We start from the raw sequence: 22,472 nt of genomic DNA, 5'->3' as shown, positions 1-22,472 counted from the left end.
TATATATATATATAGATTATAATGCACAATAATTAATTATAAAATAAAATATCTCTCATAATAAACTTAAGTTTCTTTTCTTTTTACATTCAGAAATCTTTTTGAAGTATCATGCAAATAGAGGTGTATTTTTTAATTTCATTTACTTGACTCTATATGAGAATATATATATGCATGTGTCATTGAAAGTTCTTTTTACACACATTTGTAAGTGATTTTATTTCTCTCTTGCATTGATAACAGATCACATTGATAAATACAGACAAGTAGATGATTATATTACAGTAAGAGGAATATTGCACAAGCAACATTTTCTTATACAATACAATTGCAATACATACAATTCATTTCTTTCTCTCAATACATGTATAACGCATATAATTAGCTTGAGCGGTTCTTCAAGCTAGTACAACTTTCTTTTGTACACAAAAAAATCAATAAACTTATATATTACATTTTATTCATAATTCACACAGAATAATACTTATATATTCTAATAATAAATTATATAACTATTAACTTATTTTAATTCCAGTATTAAAAATAAAATTTACATAAATGAATACAATGCACTTTTTTGTTATCGTTGTAATTACCTGATAACAGAATAAATATATCAGTGGTAATTGGAATGCTCTTTTGTTTGTTGGTATGTGTCGAGGATAATAGAGATTATTATTAGATATTGATTAATTCTCGGCTCTCCTTATGAATATCCTATTATAATCAATTTCTCTATTAGATACAGTGACAAATATCGAATCAACATGTGCACCATTATATATTGTTATAATATACATGTACACTTGTACAGATGTACTCAACAATGTACAGCATATGAGAATATAACAGATATATTTTTTTATATATGTTTATGTTATTGCTATATTCAATAATTAAAAATGTGATACCACAACATCTCTATTCACCTTCTTATGGACACAAGTCAATCTGTCATATTCTTACAAAAAATTCTTTCTCAACTATAAACTAGAACAGTATTCCCCAACATTAAAAAAAAAATATATCTCTTTCATTAACACAAATACAAAAAAATCGAAAACATTAACAACTCCTCCAGGAAGTCTTGCTTTTATAAATTTTATTTTCTCAAAATTTTTCAATATTTTCTTCTTATTTTATTTCCTTGTATTATTTGTGAAACAAAACATTTCTTGTATATATATATATATATATATATATTTGTAAGTGATTTTATTTCTCTCTTGCATTGATAACAGATCACATTGATAAATACAGACAAGTAGATGATTATATTACAGTAAGAGGAATATTGCACAAGCAACATTTTCTTATACAATACAATTGCAATACATACAATTCATTTCTTTCTCTCAATACATGTATAACGCATATAATTAGCTTGAGCGGTTCTTCAAGCTAGTACAACTTTCTTTTGTACACAAAAAAATCAATAAACTTATATATTACATTTTATTCATAATTCACACAGAATAATACTTATATATTCTAATAATAAATTATATAACTATTAACTTATTTTAATTCCAGTATTAAAAATAAAATTTACATAAATGAATACAATGCACTTTTTTGTTATCGTTGTAATTACCTGATAACAGAATAAATATATCAGTGGTAATTGGAATGCTCTTTTGTTTGTTGGTATGTGTCGAGGATAATAGAGATTATTATTAGATATTGATTAATTCTCGGCTCTCCTTATGAATATCCTATTATAATCAATTTCTCTATTAGATACAGTGACAAATATCGAATCAACATGTGCACCATTATATATTGTTATAATATACATGTACACTTGTACAGATGTACTCAACAATGTACAGCATATGAGAATATAACAGATATATTTTTTTATATATGTTTATGTTATTGCTATATTCAATAATTAAAAATGTGATACCACAACATCTCTATTCACCTTCTTATGGACACAAGTCAATCTGTCATATTCTTACAAAAAATTCTTTCTCAACTATAAACTAGAACAGTATTCCCCAACATTAAAAAAAAAATATATCTCTTTCATTAACACAAATACAAAAAAATCGAAAACATTAACAACTCCTCCAGGAAGTCTTGCTTTTATAAATTTTATTTTCTCAAAATTTTTCAATATTTTCTTCTTATTTTATTTCCTTGTATTATTTGTGAAACAAAACATTTCTTGTATATATATATATATATATATATATATACACACACAATTGTATCTACATGTTGAAACATATACATATACGCAAAAGATTTTATATAAATCGAAAAATCAATTAAATATTTCACTTAGAGTCTGTTTTTTATAGCTGAACTGGTTGCATTAGAGCTTATTTTTCTTCTTTCAATATGGAAAGAAAAAGGTAAACTCTGAACCAGTGCAGCCAGTTCAGCTATAAGGAACAAATCCTTATACATAATTATATATGTACTTAATGTAGTACATATATAACCTCTGTTAATTATATATGTATTTAATATACTTAGCATGCCAATAATTATTGCGTTAATAAACTATTGCTGGAATAAATGTATTTTTATAAATATTATATGTTTTTCTTATTTCTATAACAAAGTGGTAAATTTGTCGTAATACCCTGAGCGGGAAGCACTGTTCTAGAATCACAATCAGTGTATATTCAAGATATTGTTTTCTCTGAAAAATATCTCTGTGCCGGAATAAATATATATAATGTAGTATACAAGCTATATATATATAGGAATGCATATAGCTCATTATTAACTTATAGCTGTTTTTCGCAATCCTGTGCTAATATTGATTATAGAAATCTTCTCTTTCTCGATGATATAATTAAGATTATAAGCTTAGAAAGCTGAAGAATCATTTTCTAAACCTTGAATATTTGCAATAATTGTCATTGATGCAACTCTACAGTAGCTTATATATATATATACACATATACACTGTGGAACAATTAAGTTTCGAGACTTTCGTATGAAAAATTTATTTTTAATCGTATAATAAATTTTAGATAGTTAAAAAGTTTCAATGTAGTCACCATCTAACTTGACACACTTAGTTCAACGTTTCCACTATTGCTCAAAGCAGATAGTCCTTTAAAGCAAGCCCTTTCAAAATTTGATTCACGTTTTTTTTTATGTCATCTGTATCTTCAAAACATTACTTTTATGCACAGCTGACTCTCCGTAGGTTTGTTAAATTATTTGTAACGTTTCTATTAACGATTTCTCTAATTTAACGCAGAATTTAATTTTGGCGCGTTGTCAAACGTGCCTTCCATATTACACCGATTTTTAAACAAAATTTTGTAATACCAACTTTGCGTAACTGTATCTCATTAGCTATTGAACCAAATAATTTAGAACTTGCACCACGTGTTGAGTAGTGAATTGTGAATAACCCTCTAAAATGGCAGCACTAACGAATCAAACGTTTGGAAATGCGAAGCGAGTCTCGAAACTTAATTATTCAACAGTGTATATATAAATACTACTTATACATTTTTTTTCAATATAGATATCTTACCAATATAATTATGTATTGAAGATACATAATAAGTGGTAAAGAAGAAATGCACCTGATATTGAATGCAACAGGCGATACTTATATTAAAATCAGGTATTCCATGTGTTATTTCAAATATTTCCATCTTTTTTACATATTTTCATAGTAACTATACAATAATTGTACATTATTATGCATCAATCAAATATTCGTTTAAGTTATGGCAAATTCTTACTTCCCAGCTTGACAAATTAATTTCGGTCAAGTCCTTAAAAGATATAAAAAAACTTACTTTTTCGTGAATTTTCTAGGATTAGTCAAAATTTGAAGTTAAATTGAGATTATATTAAACCAGTTATTACAACATTGAAAATATTATATATATGAATTGCTGTGATAATCATTTCTAAAATTGTAATAATATTTACGTATCATTTATGCATTTGTATTTGAGAATATGAAGTTAATTCGCGTTTTCAAATATGCATCATAATGCAAGCTGTTATCATCTATTTTTTACCTGTTATGGGAACTTATTGTGACACAGGGAATCTAGATGTGTGTCATTGCTTACATATAAATATTTCTTTTACTCTAAATTATTTCTACATAACTTACTACAATCTAAAGATACGTTTATATAATCGAAGTCGCTTCGGTCCAAGCGCGCTAAACATAAAACAAATGAACGCTCAGAAGCGCTTGCACTTTATCTATGTTTCTAAAGCTCACACATCCTAAATTGAAATAAAGCTTCTTACTCTAGGCCGCCTTCTTCTTCTAATTTAGATAAGAATTTCGCAACTCTGTAATTTGGTTCTACTTGACGTGCCATATCTGTCAGGTAGAGTAGTTTCTTAATACCAATAAATATGCTGAAATTATAAATTAAGTTGAATATTAGATTAATTTTGTGATTTAATGATGAGACATCTGTGACAAAACACTTTTATCTATAACATATATATATATATATATATATATATAATATCCTTATACATTCTTATATATTAGCTAATATCACATATATTGTCTGAGTAAAGTTATTAAAATATAAAATGATTAATATTTTACCGTTTTCCTTGAAGCTTTGCATGTAAAGAAGCCATTTCATGTTTTGAAAAGAGATCAAGTTCTTCCAATACATTTAACAGATTATCAGCGGTTGACAAATTAGGCACATGAAGAACGGTATTAAATGCCGAGAGTATTTCGAAATCGTCTAAAACTTGTCTGCAAAAAAAAATATATTGTTCGGAAAATAATATTTTATTATATTATTACTGTTTTGTTTAACTAAAGGAAAAGAAAATCCTTATTCTACCTGCGACTAGAGGTGCATAGAATTAATAGTTTACGGCCAGGCGGCGGCGATTTTTTTAACAGCACCAAAAGTGCTTGCAATGTCAGATTAGAATATCTTGGTCCAATTGAGCCATAATCTAGTAGACGTTCTATATTATCAACTAAAATACAGCTAAGTTGCGAACGATATGCATCATCGAATACCTGAAATATATAAATACATAGATGATAAGCGATTATTCCAAATTAATCAAATATAATAAAAAAAAAAAGTATTGATTTTTAAATAAATTTGCAATATCTGTAAGGTGTAAGTAATGTAAACGGCGAGTTGTGATTACCTTCCGTATAGAAAGACATTTTGCAGATTCAACAAAACCAACCATGTCCTCAGGTGTACAAACTTTAATAAATGGAAAGTCTGAATTCTTCGCAATTTGCGCGGCAAGCGCTGTCTTTCCACTATTTGGTGGTCCTTCCAAGAGAACAGATACCAGACCAGATCCTTCAGCCGCTCGAGCTTGTTGAATGCATAGAGTGCCATCGGCAAGGATTTCAGCCACTGGCCTTCCCCAATTAATAATTCCTCGTATTAATAATTGACTCAGTATTTCCTCGCTTGTACCAAATTGCTTAAAAGATATATAAATATATCCTCATTATTATATAGATACATAATTATATATTTTTATTAATTATATATTTTCCGAATTAATTAATATAATGATGCTATGTATATATTTAAAAAATAATAACATAAATTAAAATAATAGTAATAAAATGTCTATCTATTGTAAAAACTATAAAAACACAATGTTCAGCCATTAGAAATATATAAGAGAGTATTATATATATAGTATAGTATGTATAATAACTGAATAATAATAGCAGCTGCCTGGTAAATGAAAGATCTCAGGATTCCATTTATCCGCATGCATGTATGAATGCCTTTGCCTGTGACTTACCGGTTTAATATCATGCTCTAGTGCATGTAAAAAATCGCTTCTAGAGACCATAAGCTTCTCCATCGCGGATGGATCAACCTCTACCTTGCTGGCGGCTTTTATTAACCGATTCATAGCAGTGCTCTGTGCAGCTCTGACTAGACCCTCTAATTCTGCCCCACTAAAATTCTTAGTTTGGGAAGCTAACTCTTTCAGATCTACATCAGGCGCTATCTTTTTGTAATCTCTCATTCGGGATGTGTGAATATTAAGAATCTGGTATCGCCCATGTTCGTCTGGCAAGCTGATCTCCATTTGCAGCTTTAACCATAGAAAATCAAGACCTATTTAGAGTGTGAAATAACAGCAAATATTATCATATTAAAATAATTATATGAGCAAATGAATAAAGAATATAGAATACGAAATCAAATTCATCTAAAACGTTTTATAACATCTTGCCTTATAATCAAATCGAATTACGCATTCTATTTGTATGATGTATCATATATTTCTTTCAAATGTTAATAATAAAAATTTGCAGTCATTCAATATATACTCAGTTTTAACAACTTATTATTAATAAACTTAGTTTTACCTCCAATCGGCCAGGTCTTAACAAGGCTTCGTCGATCATGTCCCTTCTATTGGTCATACCAATAACAAGAATGTTATTTAATTGTTCAACGCCATCAATCTTTGCAAGTAGCTGATTTACCACTGTGTCATGAACACCTGTATTTCCAGCAACACTACCTCGAGATTTACAGATGGCATCTATTTCATCAAATATGATTATGTGAAGCCCACTATTTGGACCAAGCTAAAAACATATAAAATTTCTTAAATAAAATGTATAGCAAAGATTAATTCATTTTTTAGAAAGATGAAAGTAAAGATATTCAAACCAGTATCTTTAAGCACTAATATTTGTGTAATAAAATATTTAAAATATACCACTCTTCATAAAATCCTCTGTCAGTAATAAAACTAGTTTAATGTTTATTCAGTCTTCCACAGCCAGTTAAGTATATTATCCCACAAATACATCAGTGCTTAAGAATTCATATTGGCTTGAATATCCTCATTTAGATAAAATTTCTTTGTGGTTTTCTTTCCATAAGGAAAGTTACATATAAATATTTTAATTTAAATATATATATATTATGTACAAATAGATTTTGTAAATTACTCACCCTCTTTTCTTCCTCTTCTGCATCAGCAAACAATCTTCTGACATTAGCTTCACTTTCTCCAACATATTTATCCAAAATTTGTGGGCCATTTACAATCTTTGGTTTTCTTGCATTTAACATTGTTCCTATTTGTCGAGCCATTAACGTTTTTCCTGTACCAGGTGGTCCATACAGCAAAATTCCTTTTACATGTTTGCAACCCAGTTGAGTGACAATCTCCGTTGGAAAAACGCGAGATGCAAATGCTCTTCTGAAAATGGCACTGAATTCCTTATCCAAACCACCAATACCCATTTTCTGGAAGTCCCAGTCTGGATTAATAATGGTCTGTCGAATAGCTTTTCCTTTAGCTTGTCCAACAAGATTTAGGCTTGAGTTTTCTGCTTTTTCAAATTGTATTATGGTGTCACCTAAGCAACGACCCATTTTGGTCTTTCTGGGCATTGTACTTTGGCCTGAGCTGATGGCCGATAAATCAGCAGCTTCCAAACTTTTGACAACTAATCCAAGCAATTTCTTATCTTTAAACTGAAATGCCAGCTGCTGACTCACGGTGAATGCCTGGCCTGAAAATTGTAGTAGAAATTCCTTGGCCATTTCATCTGTATTATATGGCTCCAAAGTAACACTGAAAGAATATATAAATGTAATAATCATAATAATTATGGTATGAAGATAAAGAGCCTTCAATATATATAAGAAAAAAGTTCTCCATCCAATGGGAGATCTATTTATGGCACTCAGATTTAAGCTCATATATATATAATGTCTACATATAAACTTTTAAATAAATAAGACATTCAGAATTATTTAAAAAATATTTTGTAAATGATAGTAAAAAAAAAAGATCTCTAATTATAATGCAAGCCATTTAATAATCATACGTTTTTTTCTGCAAGAAGTCAGCTTCCAAAACAATGTTGCATAAACATTCTGTGTTAGAAGTTGGATCAAAATGATATGGTCGAACCTCAATATCTTGATTGAGAGACAATGTTGCCCATTTCCGTTGAGGCAAACTAAAACCGATTGTACCACGTGGAATCTCATGATGCGTTCTCACAGTAAACACAAAATGATAATTTGGTGCTGTAGTTACTTCAATATGCCTGCAACAAACAAAAAAATATATATATCAGTAAAGACAAAGAGAAAAAGAAAAAGAGGGAAAATCAGAATCTATAAATTTATATAAATTTGAAGAAATTAGAATAAAAATGAAATTGTTAAATTTAAATTATTATTTATTTATCATGTAAGCCATAAACACAGATATAATATAAATATGCATTAAAAGATACGGATTAAACTAATATAAATACACAATTGTATTGAATTTCTATTGGGCTTTGAAAAGATGATCATATTTTGATAAATTCTTACCTAACATCGCCCGGAAAATCATCAGCATTGATAATTGCACAATTGGAGAGACTGAGCTCATCTGTAGGACATCTCACTGCTTTCATCCGCTGAAAGAGTAAAAAATTATATTTTCTCATATTTTATGCGAGAAATGCGACGCACCTTTGCAAAGGAAAGTATTGAGATTTTGACATGACAGGGGAGGGAGCAAAAAAGCAGAAGCTTGCAATTTGTAAAAAAACATTCTTGTCTTGCGAAAATTCGAAGATCCATTTATGCAGCGAGGCATATTCGAAGCAAAATTGCAGTCGTCGACCCGTTTTCGCGGCTTGTACTCACCATCATGGACATTTCTTGATGGAAATCAACAGATTCTAATCATACACACTATAATAGAATCCGTCTCTGCTGTGCACCTTTGATATTGATGTGGTAAAGCTGTCTACGGTCATGCGCGAGAGAGGACAAGTGGTCGCGTCCACGACATAACATGTATATTGCGTTTTTAATTTTCTCCCTGAAAATTAAATTTAACGAAAACTCTATATATATATATTTTGCATATAATTATAATCATACATTATAGGATTTTTAATTCTAATATAAATATATATTCACTTTTTGATACCACGCAACAAGATCCATTTCGGTATATTTCGCAATGTCGATAAAGTAAATATACATATATATATGTGCATACATATGTGTTATGTATTTTAAATGTGTGGAGTGGATGTCATGTTTAATATAGCAGGGGTGCGTTCAAACATCTTACCCTTGGGTATTTAATTGACCAATTAAAACAAAAGGAGTAAAGCTTCCTTTGTCCTGATTGGTCAATTAAATATTACGTCACCGTACGAGTAGGATTTTTGAACACATCCTATGAGGTTTGGTCTCTGACATCACTGCGTTGTACATCACTGTCGATGTCAGTTCAAATCGTAGAAGGAGAATGGCTTTACATATGAGGTCATTTATTCGATTGAAATGACAGACGTCTAATCAGAAGAATCTCAAGATATGTCATCATCCTAGTTTAATCTCGTTTTCGATTATGCAAATGTAAAGCGAAGTCTGTTTCGAGAAGACAGCTTTTTATGTATATTGAAAAGATTAGGTTAGAATTTACAGCTTTATTTACATTTTCAATATACTACAGCATACCTATATAAGCACATTTCTTTCTTAATAATATTCATGATAAAATTATTACATTTAAAAGACAAGTTTATAACAATTCTATATAACAATTTCTATACAAAAATCTTCTATTAATCTGTTATACTTTATTCATATAGCCATTCAAAGGAAATATATTAATCATGGAACGTGGAAAAACTGGTATTGGTAGAGCAGTGAAAAGTAAGATTGCTCAACATCCTTCCGATCTATTCGCACTGGGATCAAAGAGTTCGCGAAATGAAAATTCTGACTCTAAAACCAGACCAGGTGTTATTCATCCAAAACCAAGTGGCAGTTCCACGACTTCTGGTATATAATTTATTCTTTTTTCAAGTGAATAATCTTTGATTATTATTTATGATAATGCTGTGCAAATTATTGATTATTGTAAACAATTATATAGGTAATGATCGGAAAAAAGAAGCATCTTCTGGATCACTCCAGTCATTTCCTTATGTTCCGCAAAAGAAGCCCAAGTTGACCCACGTTGGTTCCCATCAACGGCCTTCTTCTAGTGCAGAAGCATGGGAAGTTTTAGCTATAGATACTGATCCTGCAGATTTTGTACCTATGGCACTCGAAGCTAATGACAATGACGAAGCTGATAAAGTTATTGGAATAATATGTGGCGCTGTTAAGACATTAAAGAATCAAAAATGGAAGCCTGATACATTAATTTACATGGGCTTATTATATCTAGCAAAAATCCGCCCATCCATTTTCTCAAATGATTGCATATTACATGCATTGTCATCTCTTTTAAAGAGGGATCAGACTTACAACTTCAAGAGTAAAGGAAATCCACTAGTTCCAGTACTCGCTGCAAATCTCTTAATGAGAGGATTTCATGAGAAAAAGAACTGGCCGGACGTATTTGTGAAGGTTTATTCATATACTATCTTTTGTATTGCTTACTGCATAGTTTTATCATTATCATTATCATTAACTTGATTTATTTTTTTTTGCAGTTGTACATTGAGGATGCTCTTGGTGAGCGTGTATGGGTCGATCATGAGGAATGCAAAGGCTTTGTCGATAATATACTGACTGGTTTTAACACGAGGCATCCACCTAAGTCTGTGTTACAGCCAGAATTTCCTGTACTAATGCCGCGAGATTGTCATAGCCCGTCTACAGTAGATGACGAAGATCCGGCAGCGTCAACGATGTCACTGTCCGGAGATAAAGAGAAAATAGAATTTCCGGTGGGTCCACGATATGCGCATTGCGTGGAAAACATAGAATCGATAGTGTTGGAAGCTGTAAAGGAACAATTGAACAGACGTCAGGCCGAGACCATAACGAGAAATTTCTTGAAGTTGCTCTCCTCGGCGTGCGGTTTTGTTGAGATCAGAAACATTGCTGTTCCCAGACTAGAAGTGTGGCTACATAATCCTAAACTAATGAGATCGGCACAGGAGCTACTTATTTATATTTGTTACAATTGTACATCTCACACTCAAAGAGATGTCGAAGTCATAAGTCAACTGGTGAAGATGAGATTGAAAACGAAAGCTGTAATTAATTTGTATTTGAACGGCGTCAAAGAACTTATTGGATTACATCCAGAGAATTTAGCTACTATATTGAAGCACACAATGTACAACGAATTGTCAAACGCACGCAATCCAAACAACATGCCCATGTTGGCTATAATGTTCCAGACTTTACCTGAACAAGCGGCGAAACTGCTCGCGGAGATCTTTCAGGATTTGTTAATGAACCGCGAGGATTATTTAAGGCCATTACGTGCATTACTTAGGGAAATCGTACGTGTATGTCGACATGACATCAATCTGATCGCTTTTGCTCGAACATTGATGACCGAGAGACCGGACATAGCTCAACAATTGCTGAATTTCGAGTTTAAAGATCGCATGTTCATGTCGATAGCGGATCTGCTTTGCCTATGTATGCTCTTGGCTATAAGTCCACAAGTGAAAGAAGCGGCGACGCTGTCGCAGCGCGCGGATAAGAAAGATGTAGCTCTTCTGCATCAATTCCAAAATCTCGTAGCCATGATACAGTACGAGGCTATATTATGGCTGCAGAATTTGGCGCAGCAGACATACGCCATAGGACGAAATGAGCTGCTGCACGCGATGCATAAGATTTTACTTCTAGAATCTCCCGAGCAGTATTATAAACTGGACAATTGGCCACCAGAGTCGGACAGAGTGTTTTATATACGATTAGTATCTGACGTTCCTCTGTTGCAAAGTACATTATTAAGGCTACTAGTTATCGGTTTTTCAAAGGTAAGTTCTTAAATTTACTTATTTGTGAAACGAATCTTCGTTTAGAGAGAGAGAGACAGGGAGTCTTTATTCTACTTGTATTTATATAGGACAATGGCATTACTCATTCGGAGACGTTGGATTTGACAGATCAATTGATACGGCGAGCGGCGGCTAATTCGACAGAAAATTTTCCAATGTTACAAACCGACAAAATGGACATAATTGAACTTATTTTTAATCTCTGCATTTATCAACCACCAGGGACAATAAATATACCTGCTGGGTAAACATGCTACATATATGGCTTATCTCATATGTTACAATCGTATCCTACATGATATACATTTGCTTTATAGATATGTACCACCGACATTGGCGATAGCCAATCTCTACTGGAAAGGATGGATAATGTTATTAATTTTGGCTGCTCATAATCCATCCACAATTGGTGCACTAGCATGGAAACGATATCCTATATTGAGAACATTGATGGAAATGTGTATCACAAAGTGAGTTTAACAATTTTTAAACCTATTTGGAATTAATTATTTTTCCCGAACAAGTAGTTTTCAATTGTGTTCTAATGAAATACGCGCTTTCGTAGTCATTTTTCGCATCCACCACCGACTATGACCTTGCCAGAGATCATGGAGCAAGAGCGCGCAAAGGAACTGCAAGTCGAAGCTATCGAGAAGCAAGAGATATTGGAATACGAATCACATTTGGCCGCGGCATCGAGTAGAATCCAGTTATCCGAACAGAATAGTTTCCTTCTCTCACAATTGATCACTATGGATCCGACAGGAATTGCTAGGAGACCGCCCCCGGCCGTTCTCGAACAGATACAATCGTTGAATACATCACACAGATTGGGTCACCTGCTTTGTCGATCGCGTAAACCGGATTTTCTGCTGGATATTATTCAAAGACAACAGCAGAGTACGTCGCAGAGTATGCCATGGTTAGCGGATCTAGTGCAAAACAGTGAAGGCTCTCTGAGTCAATTGCCGGTGCAATGTCTCTGCGAATATCTATTATCGACTAGTTCGCAAACGGTTGAGAAGCAGTCCAGACAACAGCAATTGCTAACGCATCTTCAGACACTGCTGACTGATCCTAATCAAGATCAGCAACATGCTTACGAAGTTTTGGAATATTTCTTGAGAAGATTGAGCAGCCAGCAAAGTAGTAGCCGTGTCCAAGCGATTACCGGATTAAAGATGATTCTGGATTCGATACCTTTCGAGGACGAGAGCATGGATATAGAAGGGGAAAACGAAAAGTAAATACTTAAATGTATATTCTGGAAAAAAGAAATTGATTTTAACACTTTGTCTTTTTCAGGGAGATGTGGCTTTTACGAAAATTACCGTCTATACCTCATTTCCTATCGGTACGTTCGCTGGTTTCCACGGCGCTGCGTGGCGCTTGTCAAGTCGAAAACAGCCCCGACCTTGTGCACACATACATATCGTATCTTGCCGCGCATACTGTCGACGACGATTTGCCCGATTTAACCGATTTGGCGAACGAAATATCTCAATTGGTCGTTGAGCGTAGTACCATCATTGCGGCAATATTGCCTCAACCCGAGAGCGATAATCGACAGGCTAAACAAACGTTACACGCCTTTATGGCGATCTTCTGCAACTATCTTGAAAAAGCGCGATCGCCTAGGGGAGAGGATTACCAGTGGTCCGAGAGTCAGGATCAGATTTTGGTGCAATGGAGCAACGGCGAAGAGTGCACTATGCATATTCTAGTGGTACACGCCATGATCATACTATTGACATATGACACGTCCGAGCACGATCCATTATTCAACAGCTTATTGGAGACGTGGTTTCCACTGACGGAGCAGCCAAAGGCCTTCCTTGTCGACACTAGCGAGGAAGCGTTACTCATACCTGATTGGCTCAAGTTACGAATGATCAGGAGCAACGTGCCGCGTCTAGTCGATGCTGCACTGAAAGATCTCGAGCCACAGCAGCTAGTACTTTTCATTCAAAGCTTCGGAATACCCGTATCGTCAATGAGCAAATTGCTTCACACTCTTGATGCTGGTGTTCAGATAGATCCGAGCTCGGTCGGCGAGGCGGTGTTGGATAAAACGTATATGGCACAATTGGTCGAGGTACAACATCGAAGAGGCGCCACGGGCGGATTAGTATTCGTGCAAGTATTACAATTGCTGGAGCCGCAATTACCGGATGAGAACGTCGCGCCCATCAATAGGCTGCAGCAACCGTTGCCAGCTAGCGCCATGGTGCAGAAACAATCCGTTATACAGTGCTCTGTGAAGACCGACGTGCCCCACTTGATAAACCGACTGTTTATCGAGAATATTCCGATGAATCAAAAAATGGACGCGTATCGACGTTTGCACAAGACTCTAGCAAAGGATCTGCAAAGATCGAGCGTGAAGGAAAGTGGCGCCGTAGTACTGGCGATACAGCACATATGCAGTGTTCTGAGCTCTATGCAGGTCAAACAATTCCTGGCCTCGCTCGTACACATGCCGCAATACTCATGTACGCTGATGCGCGTGATACTGCTACCGCTAAAGAGACCGTCGACATCGAAGCATGTGGTCGAATTGGCGCGCAACATGTGTCTGAATCTGATATCGCTGATAGGTGACGTGAAGGCGCCGGTTCTGTCGATCCTGCGGGACTTCGCTAACGTGCAATCAATGAAAACGCCGCAACGCGCGGAACTATCAATGCTAATGCAAAGCCGCGGCGAAGGTCCCGGCACGATATTAGAGAACACCGATCCCGTGAATTTGGAGAGCGTCGGCCGTAAACTACTGGATTTGTGTCTGAAACAACAGAAAAATGACGTCCTGGTCGAAGCTATGGCGAAATTATTGGTCAGCGATAGTAATGAAGATGCGTTGAAATCTCATACGGGCTTGTTGATCGACTGGTTGGCCTCCATGGAACCCGAATTGATCGGTACTTGTCCCAATCTTCAAATGAAGCTTCTGTTTGGAAAGGCGAAAGTGCATATTAACATCGATAAGAACGTCGTGAGCTCGCATTCCTGTAGACCTTATCTGTTGACGTTGTTGACGCACAGAGCAAGCTGGGCCACTTTGTATAAATGTGTCGGACACTTGTTGGACAAATATGACAACGTGTAAGTAGAGCCGAGATGAACAATCTCTTTTTCCCGTTTTGTCGATGTTCCTCCTAATCATGATATTATTTCATCAACATTTTCTTATATTTATAGATACGATCCGACCGCAGTTCTGGACTTTTTATGGGCGCTGACATGTAATCCCAAGCTATGGCAAGGTCGGGACAAATTTACACCGAAACATTACGTTCCTGAGAATATTCTATTGCTGCAGAAGTGGCAACTGCTTAATCTTGTGGCGTATTTAGTATCCGAAGCTGTTATTATTTGTAGCATGCAGAACAGAAACGCTGCTCTTGCGAGGATGGACATCAGACTCGATCTACTTTTACATTGTATATCCACTGAAGATGATTTGATCTCCAGTGTAGTTAATTACTTAGCGGAACGTATAATGGACAACACGGAGTACGAATTTTGCCATCTTATATATTTTATAGTACGCGATTTATCGTTCAACCGATTTAATGTACCCAAATAAAGCGATTGTACTTAATTTTCAGCTTAGACTCGGCGGATATGGCGCATCAGTTTTTGCTACACATGTATATGAAAATTCCGAAAGTTATTTGCTATCTCGACACTTTCCAAGCGAACAAATTCGTCAAAGGAGCGAAGATAACCGATTGGACGGGCTCAGTGCTCGATTGCATGAGCCATTGTTTATTGACTGCGTTGGCGGCGACCCCGAGGCAAAAATCCTGGAACGCCAAGTCCCAAGAATTTGAACTCTGCGCGAGAAAAATGGCCGCGGTACATCCTATACTAGTGCTACGACAATTGCCGATGTTGGCATCCTCCCTGATGGGAAGATGTTATCTTGATTTCGGTCAATTTAGATCCGGCCACCATTTAAATCTCTTCACTCAAGTAATGGGGCTACTGGAGCTGTTGCAACCACATTTGTTTAACGAGCAGCACAAAATTCCCTTGGAAAACACATTGGGAAATTACTTCCAATGCTTTCAGGTATTACAATTGGTGTAATCTTAAATTAGTAAAAGAGGAGAAATCGCATTTAATTGTAATCTACAAAAACTACAAAAAATCAAAAGAATAAACTGATTGTCTAGCATGATTTATTTAAATGCTATGTATGATTCAATTTTTATTAGTTACTATAAAATTTGCACAATGCATCTTGCTTTCTTGATTATTGACTCAAATCCTTCAAATATATTATTCTAATTTCAATACAATATCATTTTCAGAATTACGGCCATGTGAAAGACCTCAGCTCCTTGTTGAACAGATTCGTAATATTATTACAGTCATACATATCACATGATCCACAACGAGCATTGAAATATCTACACAAGCATGCACAAATTCTGCAGTATGTTGCTTTCTGTTAAAATGCACATATTATACGTGACTTACACATTATTTATTTATATATTTATTTATATATATAATTTACATGTACGTATGTACAGTGAATTGCAGATAAATTATCCTAATTTGGAATCTTTGAGAATACTCGTATCAGGAATACCGATGCCGAGGGAAGGAGAAGATGCGGATGACATTTTAATCACTATAGCTCCCGCGCCGCATCGTACAGAACCCGTTATTCCGGAACACTGGCAATCGCTATTGGGTACACTCAGCAAATTGTATGGTGAAGGTACAAAAGAATAATTACATTGAATATGTATTTTCGTTTTTTTATTGTAATTTTTGAAATTAAAACTTTAGAGGAAAAAGAAATTTATTTAGGTATAGTAGTAGTAGAAAAACAGATAAATCTATGCTTGATTCTAATATTACTTGTTTGAAAAATCAATTCTCTATTATCACTTATCTATTCTTATCACAAGAAGGTTTATATTTTCATTTAAATTTCTTTCTTTAATCTATGCAAGTTAGCAGAGAAGTAGGAATTAAACATCTTTTACTATTAAGTGACTGTTTTGGTATAAGCTCTTTGATGGTATATAATGAGAAAAATATTCTTAAATAATAAATTTTCTATTCTACACAGATGTATTCAATGCACTTCAAGAAGTCGAGCATGTGTCGTCACGAAAACCTTCGGTTTTGGAACCAATAACGGATAATATAGCGGAACTTCTCGTATCACCTCAGAGCAATATCAGAACGCTCGCTCATACCCTACTTGCTAGAGCATTGAAGCATCGTCCTACACCGAATGCCACTATATTATCCGCATTTCAAAGATGCTTAGACAGTGATAGAGCGGACGTTCTTATGTCAGCTCTGGAAAAATTACCAGATATTGTATTGTGTATGCAAGGTAAAATTGTAACAAGTTGGATTTACATGTCTCGATATTGATTTATGTCAATAGTTATAAGCATATAAATTCTTTTATTTTCTTTTATATTGCAGAGCACGCTTTACCATTGATGCAGAGGGTGTTTGAGTTGGGAGTAAATTCTAATGTCAATGCGATGCCTTATATCACTAAAACTATTGCTCTGTTAAATACACAACAAGGTTGTTAATATCAAAGAATGTTAGTTTGTTAGCTTTGTGTAAATATTAAACATAAAACCTTTTTTACAATTGAAACAACAAGACTTTGAACAATTTTTTTCCTTAAAAAAATATATATTGTACATATATATTTACACAAAATTACATTCTTCTAGAATACATTGAAATCTATTGAAAAGCTTCTGGAGGAACATCATTAACAGCATAATTCTTCATAAATGTAGTGATTGCATTTCTTATGTCCCAGCTTGCATCTTGAAGATATTTATAACAATATCGAATATTCATTGTAGTAAGCTCACGTAAAAATCTAAGCAGCTGTTCTTTTTCTGACACACTGAGTACTGTTGGAGTAAATTTAGGCGCGGGTTTTTGTTCAAACTTTGTTTCATTAAATGCATTGGCCGGTGTACCATCAACATAATATTGATCATTGACAATACAGTATTCATTATCTTCTTTTTTTATGATGATAAAAGTTCTGTTGAACAACATAGGTGGGCAGAGTAATACTCGATATGAAAATAATCCTTGCACCGAAATGACTATGTAATTATCTTCTTCATGCAATAAGTCAATATAAAATGTTTTGAAGTTGTGTGTTGTTGGTGGCTGTCGTTGTAAGGCACTAATTATTTTTTCGGGTCCCGAAAATAGAAATTCGTTACATTTAGCATAATCGACAAATTTCAGTAAGTTTCTGTTTGTGGAAAATGCCTTGACAATTTCTTTATGTACATGATTTGTTACAGTACCTAATGTCATAGAATAGAACGCGTTTCTGTCATATAGACCATTCATAACTATCCTATCTTCTTGGTCGTATAGCGTGAAGAAATGCTTGACAAACTGCTTGATCAGAGATATTCTTGTTCCATTACCGAGATAATTACTTTGTACGCTTGGCACAAATTTCTTCTCCATTCCTATTACAACTCCATCTAACTTCTGTAAATGTGGAAAAACGTTTTTCACCGCCTGTATATACTCCTGAGAGTTAGTGTACTTTGTGCATAATGGATTTCCATCCAACCAAAGTTCACTTATTTTGAACTCGCAAAAATAACGTAGATATTCCACATCCAAAATCTGATTGTGCCTCAAGTCTAGTTTAGTCAGATGATAATTGAAGAACTTGTCAAACAGAATGATAGCTGTGAGCTTATTGTACTTCATACTCAATTCGCGAACGGGTAATCGCGACTGCTGGGACTCGCGACTGTTGCCCATAATCCCCATTTTGCTACAACGTAGGACCATATCCAGAATTTTCGGTATTGAAATGGGACAGAATATCGAACCCAGTGTCTTCTCATTTTCAAAGTCGTCCAGATTGAATATCTTCTTCACTGGTTCATATCTAGCATATAAGGCCTGCGCTATGACTCTGTTTGTATTCACTTGCAACTCCTGCATACTAAGAAATCCTAATACAATGTCCATGTACAACTCTTGACCACCTGGCAACGTTACGCACAACCCTTGCTTCATTATATTTTCTATGGTATTGCTGCTGCATTTCGCCAGAAAACTACTTTTCTTTTTATCCTCGATGGTGTACATAATCGGTACTAAGGCCGCTGGTTCGCAGGCAGTTATTACAGCGCGCAGGATGTCGGTTCGTCCATACAGGGCGCCGTCAAAAATAATAAACTTGTGCCATAGATCCTTGCGACTCGCAAGGGCCATCTCGTGACTGTCAAAGGACGGCTTGGCATATGTGAGCCGATACGGCTCGCACGATGTTTGGTTTCCCGATGACGTTGTTGGCGATGCCATTGTTTATTATCGTAAAAACAGCGAGTTTTCCTTTAAACTCTTCGCATCACCGTTCTTGAATCATCTAATATACATTAAAACATAATATTAGTTAATAGATAAATAGCAAATAGTTCACATATATTACTCACTTAATTCAAATTTTTAAAATAGCATTTATTCAAATTTTAAAAAATTAAATAGTTTTTCCTCTTGTTTATAAATTTTTGAGGTTATATGATGTTATATTGATATAACTGTGATATTAGGTGCGCTTTGCGAGATCTGTAGCTCACTTCATATTGATATGGAACTCACTTATATTAAGTGCGTTCCGCTTGATGTCATTTTTGCTTCGAAGCGTTTGATGGACCAATCACAACAAAGAATCTTGCGGCTTGCGGATAGGATATATATGGTTAGGAAGATTTAGGAACATCACACACATTGTCATAAATACATTTCATAGAAAGTTCGTATATTACCGTAGGAAGAAACTGAAGTAAGAATCTCAAAACTTTCCGAATTCCTTACTTGATTTATATCTCGAATTACAGATAATTTTTTGTGTGTGAGACACGCCTATAAATAATATGTAAAAAATATGTCAGATATATAAAAGGTTACATCTTTTATAAAGATGTAATATTTAATCGTTAGCACACAAAAAAGATTTAATATTAATAAATTACGAGATAATTATAATAGAATTTATAATAGAATACAAATATTCTCTCATTGTAGAGATATATTTATGAGTGATATTGTTTTTACAATTTTCTCCTTACAGAAAAGACAATAAGCGAACATGTCAAAGGTATTGGATGAGGAATTGAAGCAAGCTTTTTCAAAACTGCACGAAAAGATGGTGGATACCAAGCAAAAGTTAAAGTTGGCTGATATTCAAATTGATAAGCTACGACGTACAAAACAGCGAGCAGAACTCACTTCAAAAGAGATTAACTGTTTTCCGGAAGACACAAGGATATACGAGTCTGTCGGTCGAATGTTTCTCCTAGATTATGTGAACAACATTAAAAGCAATCTGAGTAACAGGATGAAAACATCTGATGAAAAGATCAAGACATTAGAAAATAATAAGATATACTTGCAACGAAGTTTAAAGGAAAGCGAAAATGAAATCAGAGAAATGATTCAACAAAAGCAGAGTAAAGAGTCGTCTAGTTAAAATATCTTTATAAATCATTAAGTGAATGCTTCAGCTTTTCTTGGTCACTCTTTAAAATTTTTAAATTATTATTTGGAATATGTGTCTATAACTATATAGTTAGCCTATAACTATATAGCCTATAACTATATAGTTACGAAAATCTTGTTTGTCAATTTCAACTTGTGCTTTGCATACATTAACATTTTGATATTTTTTTGTGCAATATATTTGGAATAAAACTCATTAACTCAAGAGAAAAGGAAAGAGAACTGAATAATTTATGTGAATTAAATCCACAATGTAAATCATAAAATTATACACAAATTATAGAACATACTTTTGTAAGAAATAACATTATATATGCATGTCAATAACAATTTTAATTAAATAAACATTCTGATTTTATAACTTAAGAAATATGTATTGGGATAGTTTCATTATCTTTTCATGATCTAATATATATATGTTAGGAAAATAAAATATATTTTTTATATTTATAATTTTTTAAATTAGGATATATTTTTGATAAGGAGAAAGGTAATATTAAATATTTATCGCTAATAGGAATTAGAATAATTGTTAAATATTGCAGTATATATCTTATTTCAAAATTTATCAAATTTATTTGTCAATTTTCGTAGCACTTGTCAAATCATATTCTTTTGATATATCGAGAATTCAGCTCCCGAATTTCAATGAAACATGTTCAATTATCGCTATCTCAGCAGAAATTCGCTAAAGTAGGAGCAGCGAGAAATCTGAGGGGTCACATCGCCGTCTTTCGTAAGACACTTTCTAGCTGGTACAGTAGCGTCAACTAGATCCATTTTAGAGCCAGAACTACATGGCGAGATTCACTTTTCGGTGCTATGGTAAAACAACCGATTAGTGTGTGTGCTAGATTCATAATTGTGGATCAAAATTGCGGAAAAATATTATAAAATAGATTTATTAATGTTTTATTAGCTATGCGTGATGTTTTGGTATATATTACGGATTTTAGTATATATTATACGGACAGCGATAATAAGTTATTAGTGAAGAATTTTTATGTATATGCGCATGTGACATAAAATAAATTTTCTTAAATAAATGTTCTTAATAATTTTTTCCTAATTTTTAAATATATACCGTGTAGAAGATATATGCAATAAATTGCTTTTACTTTTTTCTTATTTTTGAAATAAAATTATCAAGCATTTTAAGCAATATCAAATTATTACGCTTTTAATTTATATAGCTTTTTATAATTAATTAATAATTTATTATTAATTATATTATTTAAGTAATTTTTTAATTTATAAATTCAGTTGGAAGCACTAATGCGTACTGATGCACGTTAAAAGCTATTATATATAAATTTATATAAGCATTATTTATGTAGAAGAATAAGTAATTAAAACGATAAGATAATTAATACTATATAAATCTTTTGAAAATAAACATAACAATAGATACGCTTTGTTTAACGCTATTTTCGCTTGAAGAACAAGATTCTTCGCCCTCATTTGTCCACCAAACGCTTCGGAAAAATAGTGTCTAACGGAGTGTATTTATTGAATATATAAAACATTTATAAAATTTTTATATTTCTTATATTTTGTATGTTTGTATATTTTTTTGTAATATAATTTTACTTGATTAATAAGAAATTTGCAAATAAAATAACCTAAAAAAAACATTATTCTGATAAATTTCTATTAGATATAAATTTAAAAAATAGATAAAATATTTTTTTTCTTATCTAATTGTAAGTAAAAATTATCCTATTTATATCGTGTTTTTGATGTCATTTTAATTCAAAATCTTATTAATCCATTAAAATTATTCTCAAACCGATAAAATACAAGTAAAAATCTTTCTTAAGGGGATCCAAAAGCTCGTCTGTTTTACCGACCAAAAATTATTATTTTGCACATTGAAATCTTTTTTTTAGTTGAATAGAATAATAAATCCTTTTTCACAATTTAAGTGCACATCGAAACAAAGATGAGACTTCACGAGTTTATGTTAAAAACGAAGAAAAGCTAAAAAATTACAGTTTTTTTACCGGCTTCTTGCGTCAGGTCATAACAATATTTTTTCACCGAAATGTTTTTTACTAGGCTTCTAAATACATTTTTAAACGTTCACCTATATTCTTTCATGCAATTCCGAAGACGAAGTTATTCTATTTTGCGCATACAAACTGCAAAACTTTTATATTAAGCAAATATT

General features: G+C 33.3%; 4 protein-coding genes across 5 annotated transcripts; 2 read left to right on the top strand and 2 right to left on the bottom strand.

Moving 5' to 3' along the window:
• Nucleotides 1-2,562: 2,562 nt before the first annotated feature.
• LOC115235785 (vesicle-fusing ATPase 1-like) lies at nucleotides 2,563-8,987 on the bottom strand. Its single transcript, XM_029807768.1, has 11 exons — nucleotides 8,916-8,987; nucleotides 8,637-8,814; nucleotides 8,316-8,404; nucleotides 7,817-8,041; nucleotides 6,933-7,560; nucleotides 6,335-6,559; nucleotides 5,758-6,057; nucleotides 5,134-5,424; nucleotides 4,812-4,996; nucleotides 4,562-4,720; nucleotides 2,563-4,362 (listed from the first exon to the last, which is right to left on the bottom strand). The coding sequence occupies exons 2-11, from the start codon at nucleotides 8,646-8,648 to the stop codon at nucleotides 4,245-4,247; spliced, it is 2,232 nt and encodes a 743-aa protein (XP_029663628.1). The 5' UTR covers nucleotides 8,649-8,814; nucleotides 8,916-8,987; the 3' UTR covers nucleotides 2,563-4,244.
• Nucleotides 8,988-9,218: 231 nt separating this feature from the next.
• LOC115235787 (integrator complex subunit 1) lies at nucleotides 9,219-17,407 on the top strand. Of its 2 annotated transcripts, XM_029807772.1 has the most exons (14): nucleotides 9,219-9,417; nucleotides 9,599-9,791; nucleotides 9,886-10,364; nucleotides 10,451-11,740; nucleotides 11,830-12,005; nucleotides 12,079-12,231; nucleotides 12,327-13,004; nucleotides 13,067-14,863; nucleotides 14,960-15,274; nucleotides 15,370-15,835; nucleotides 16,078-16,202; nucleotides 16,303-16,493; nucleotides 16,851-17,123; nucleotides 17,219-17,407. In XM_029807772.1, the coding sequence occupies exons 2-14, from the start codon at nucleotides 9,623-9,625 to the stop codon at nucleotides 17,332-17,334; spliced, it is 6,228 nt and encodes a 2,075-aa protein (XP_029663632.1). In that variant the 5' UTR covers nucleotides 9,219-9,417; nucleotides 9,599-9,622; the 3' UTR covers nucleotides 17,335-17,407. The 2 variants fall into 2 exon arrangements, with proteins under 2 accessions (XP_029663632.1, XP_029663633.1); XM_029807773.1 differs by lacking the exons at nucleotides 16,078-16,202; nucleotides 16,303-16,493; nucleotides 16,851-17,123; nucleotides 17,219-17,407 and having other exon boundaries at nucleotides 15,350-15,466.
• A 21-nt stretch (nucleotides 17,408-17,428) lies between these two features.
• On the bottom strand, nucleotides 17,429-19,382 carry LOC115235788 (nuclear RNA export factor 1). Its single transcript, XM_029807774.1, has 2 exons — nucleotides 19,237-19,382; nucleotides 17,429-19,169 (listed from the first exon to the last, which is right to left on the bottom strand). The coding sequence occupies exon 2, from the start codon at nucleotides 19,103-19,105 to the stop codon at nucleotides 17,495-17,497; it is 1,611 nt and encodes a 536-aa protein (XP_029663634.1). The 5' UTR covers nucleotides 19,106-19,169; nucleotides 19,237-19,382; the 3' UTR covers nucleotides 17,429-17,494.
• Nucleotides 19,383-19,874: 492 nt separating this feature from the next.
• LOC115235790 (prefoldin subunit 1) lies at nucleotides 19,875-20,668 on the top strand. Its single transcript, XM_029807775.1, has one exon. It carries the CDS (start codon nucleotides 19,893-19,895, stop codon nucleotides 20,271-20,273), a length of 381 nt encoding a protein of 126 aa, XP_029663635.1. The 5' UTR covers nucleotides 19,875-19,892; the 3' UTR covers nucleotides 20,274-20,668.
• Nucleotides 20,669-22,472: the final 1,804 nt, after the last annotated feature.

The sequence above is a fragment of the Formica exsecta genome, unplaced genomic scaffold (assembly GCF_003651465.1).
Source record: "Formica exsecta isolate Colony F162 unplaced genomic scaffold, ASM365146v1 scaffold235, whole genome shotgun sequence".
Classification (NCBI taxonomy): Eukaryota; Metazoa; Arthropoda; class Insecta; order Hymenoptera; family Formicidae; genus Formica; species Formica exsecta.
The sequence above is the reverse complement of the archived record's forward strand: the minus strand, read 5'-3'. Positions and strand labels throughout refer to the sequence as shown.

Excerpts from the sequence above, each read along its gene's own strand:
- LOC115235785 (XM_029807768.1), bottom strand. Across the intron at positions 7,561-7,816 it reads GACTTCTTGCAGAAAAAAAC|TGTTACTTTGGAGCCATATA; the intron begins GTATGATTATTA and ends ATATTCTTTCAG. Across the intron at positions 6,058-6,334 it reads TAAGACCTGGCCGATTGGAG|CTGCAAATGGAGATCAGCTT; the intron begins GTAAAACTAAGT and ends CTATGGTTAAAG.
- LOC115235787 (XM_029807772.1), top strand. The coding sequence starts at position 9,623 with ATGGAACGTGGAAAAACTGGTATTGGTAGAGCAGTGAAAAGTAAGATT. Across the intron at positions 9,792-9,885 it reads TGGCAGTTCCACGACTTCTG|GTAATGATCGGAAAAAAGAA; the intron begins GTATATAATTTA and ends ACAATTATATAG. Across the intron at positions 16,494-16,850 it reads CAGCAAATTGTATGGTGAAG|ATGTATTCAATGCACTTCAA; the intron begins GTACAAAAGAAT and ends TATTCTACACAG.
- LOC115235790 (XM_029807775.1), top strand. The coding sequence starts at position 19,893 with ATGTCAAAGGTATTGGATGAGGAATTGAAGCAAGCTTTTTCAAAACTG.
- LOC115235788 (XM_029807774.1), bottom strand. The coding sequence starts at position 19,105 with ATGGCATCGCCAACAACGTCATCGGGAAACCAAACATCGTGCGAGCCG.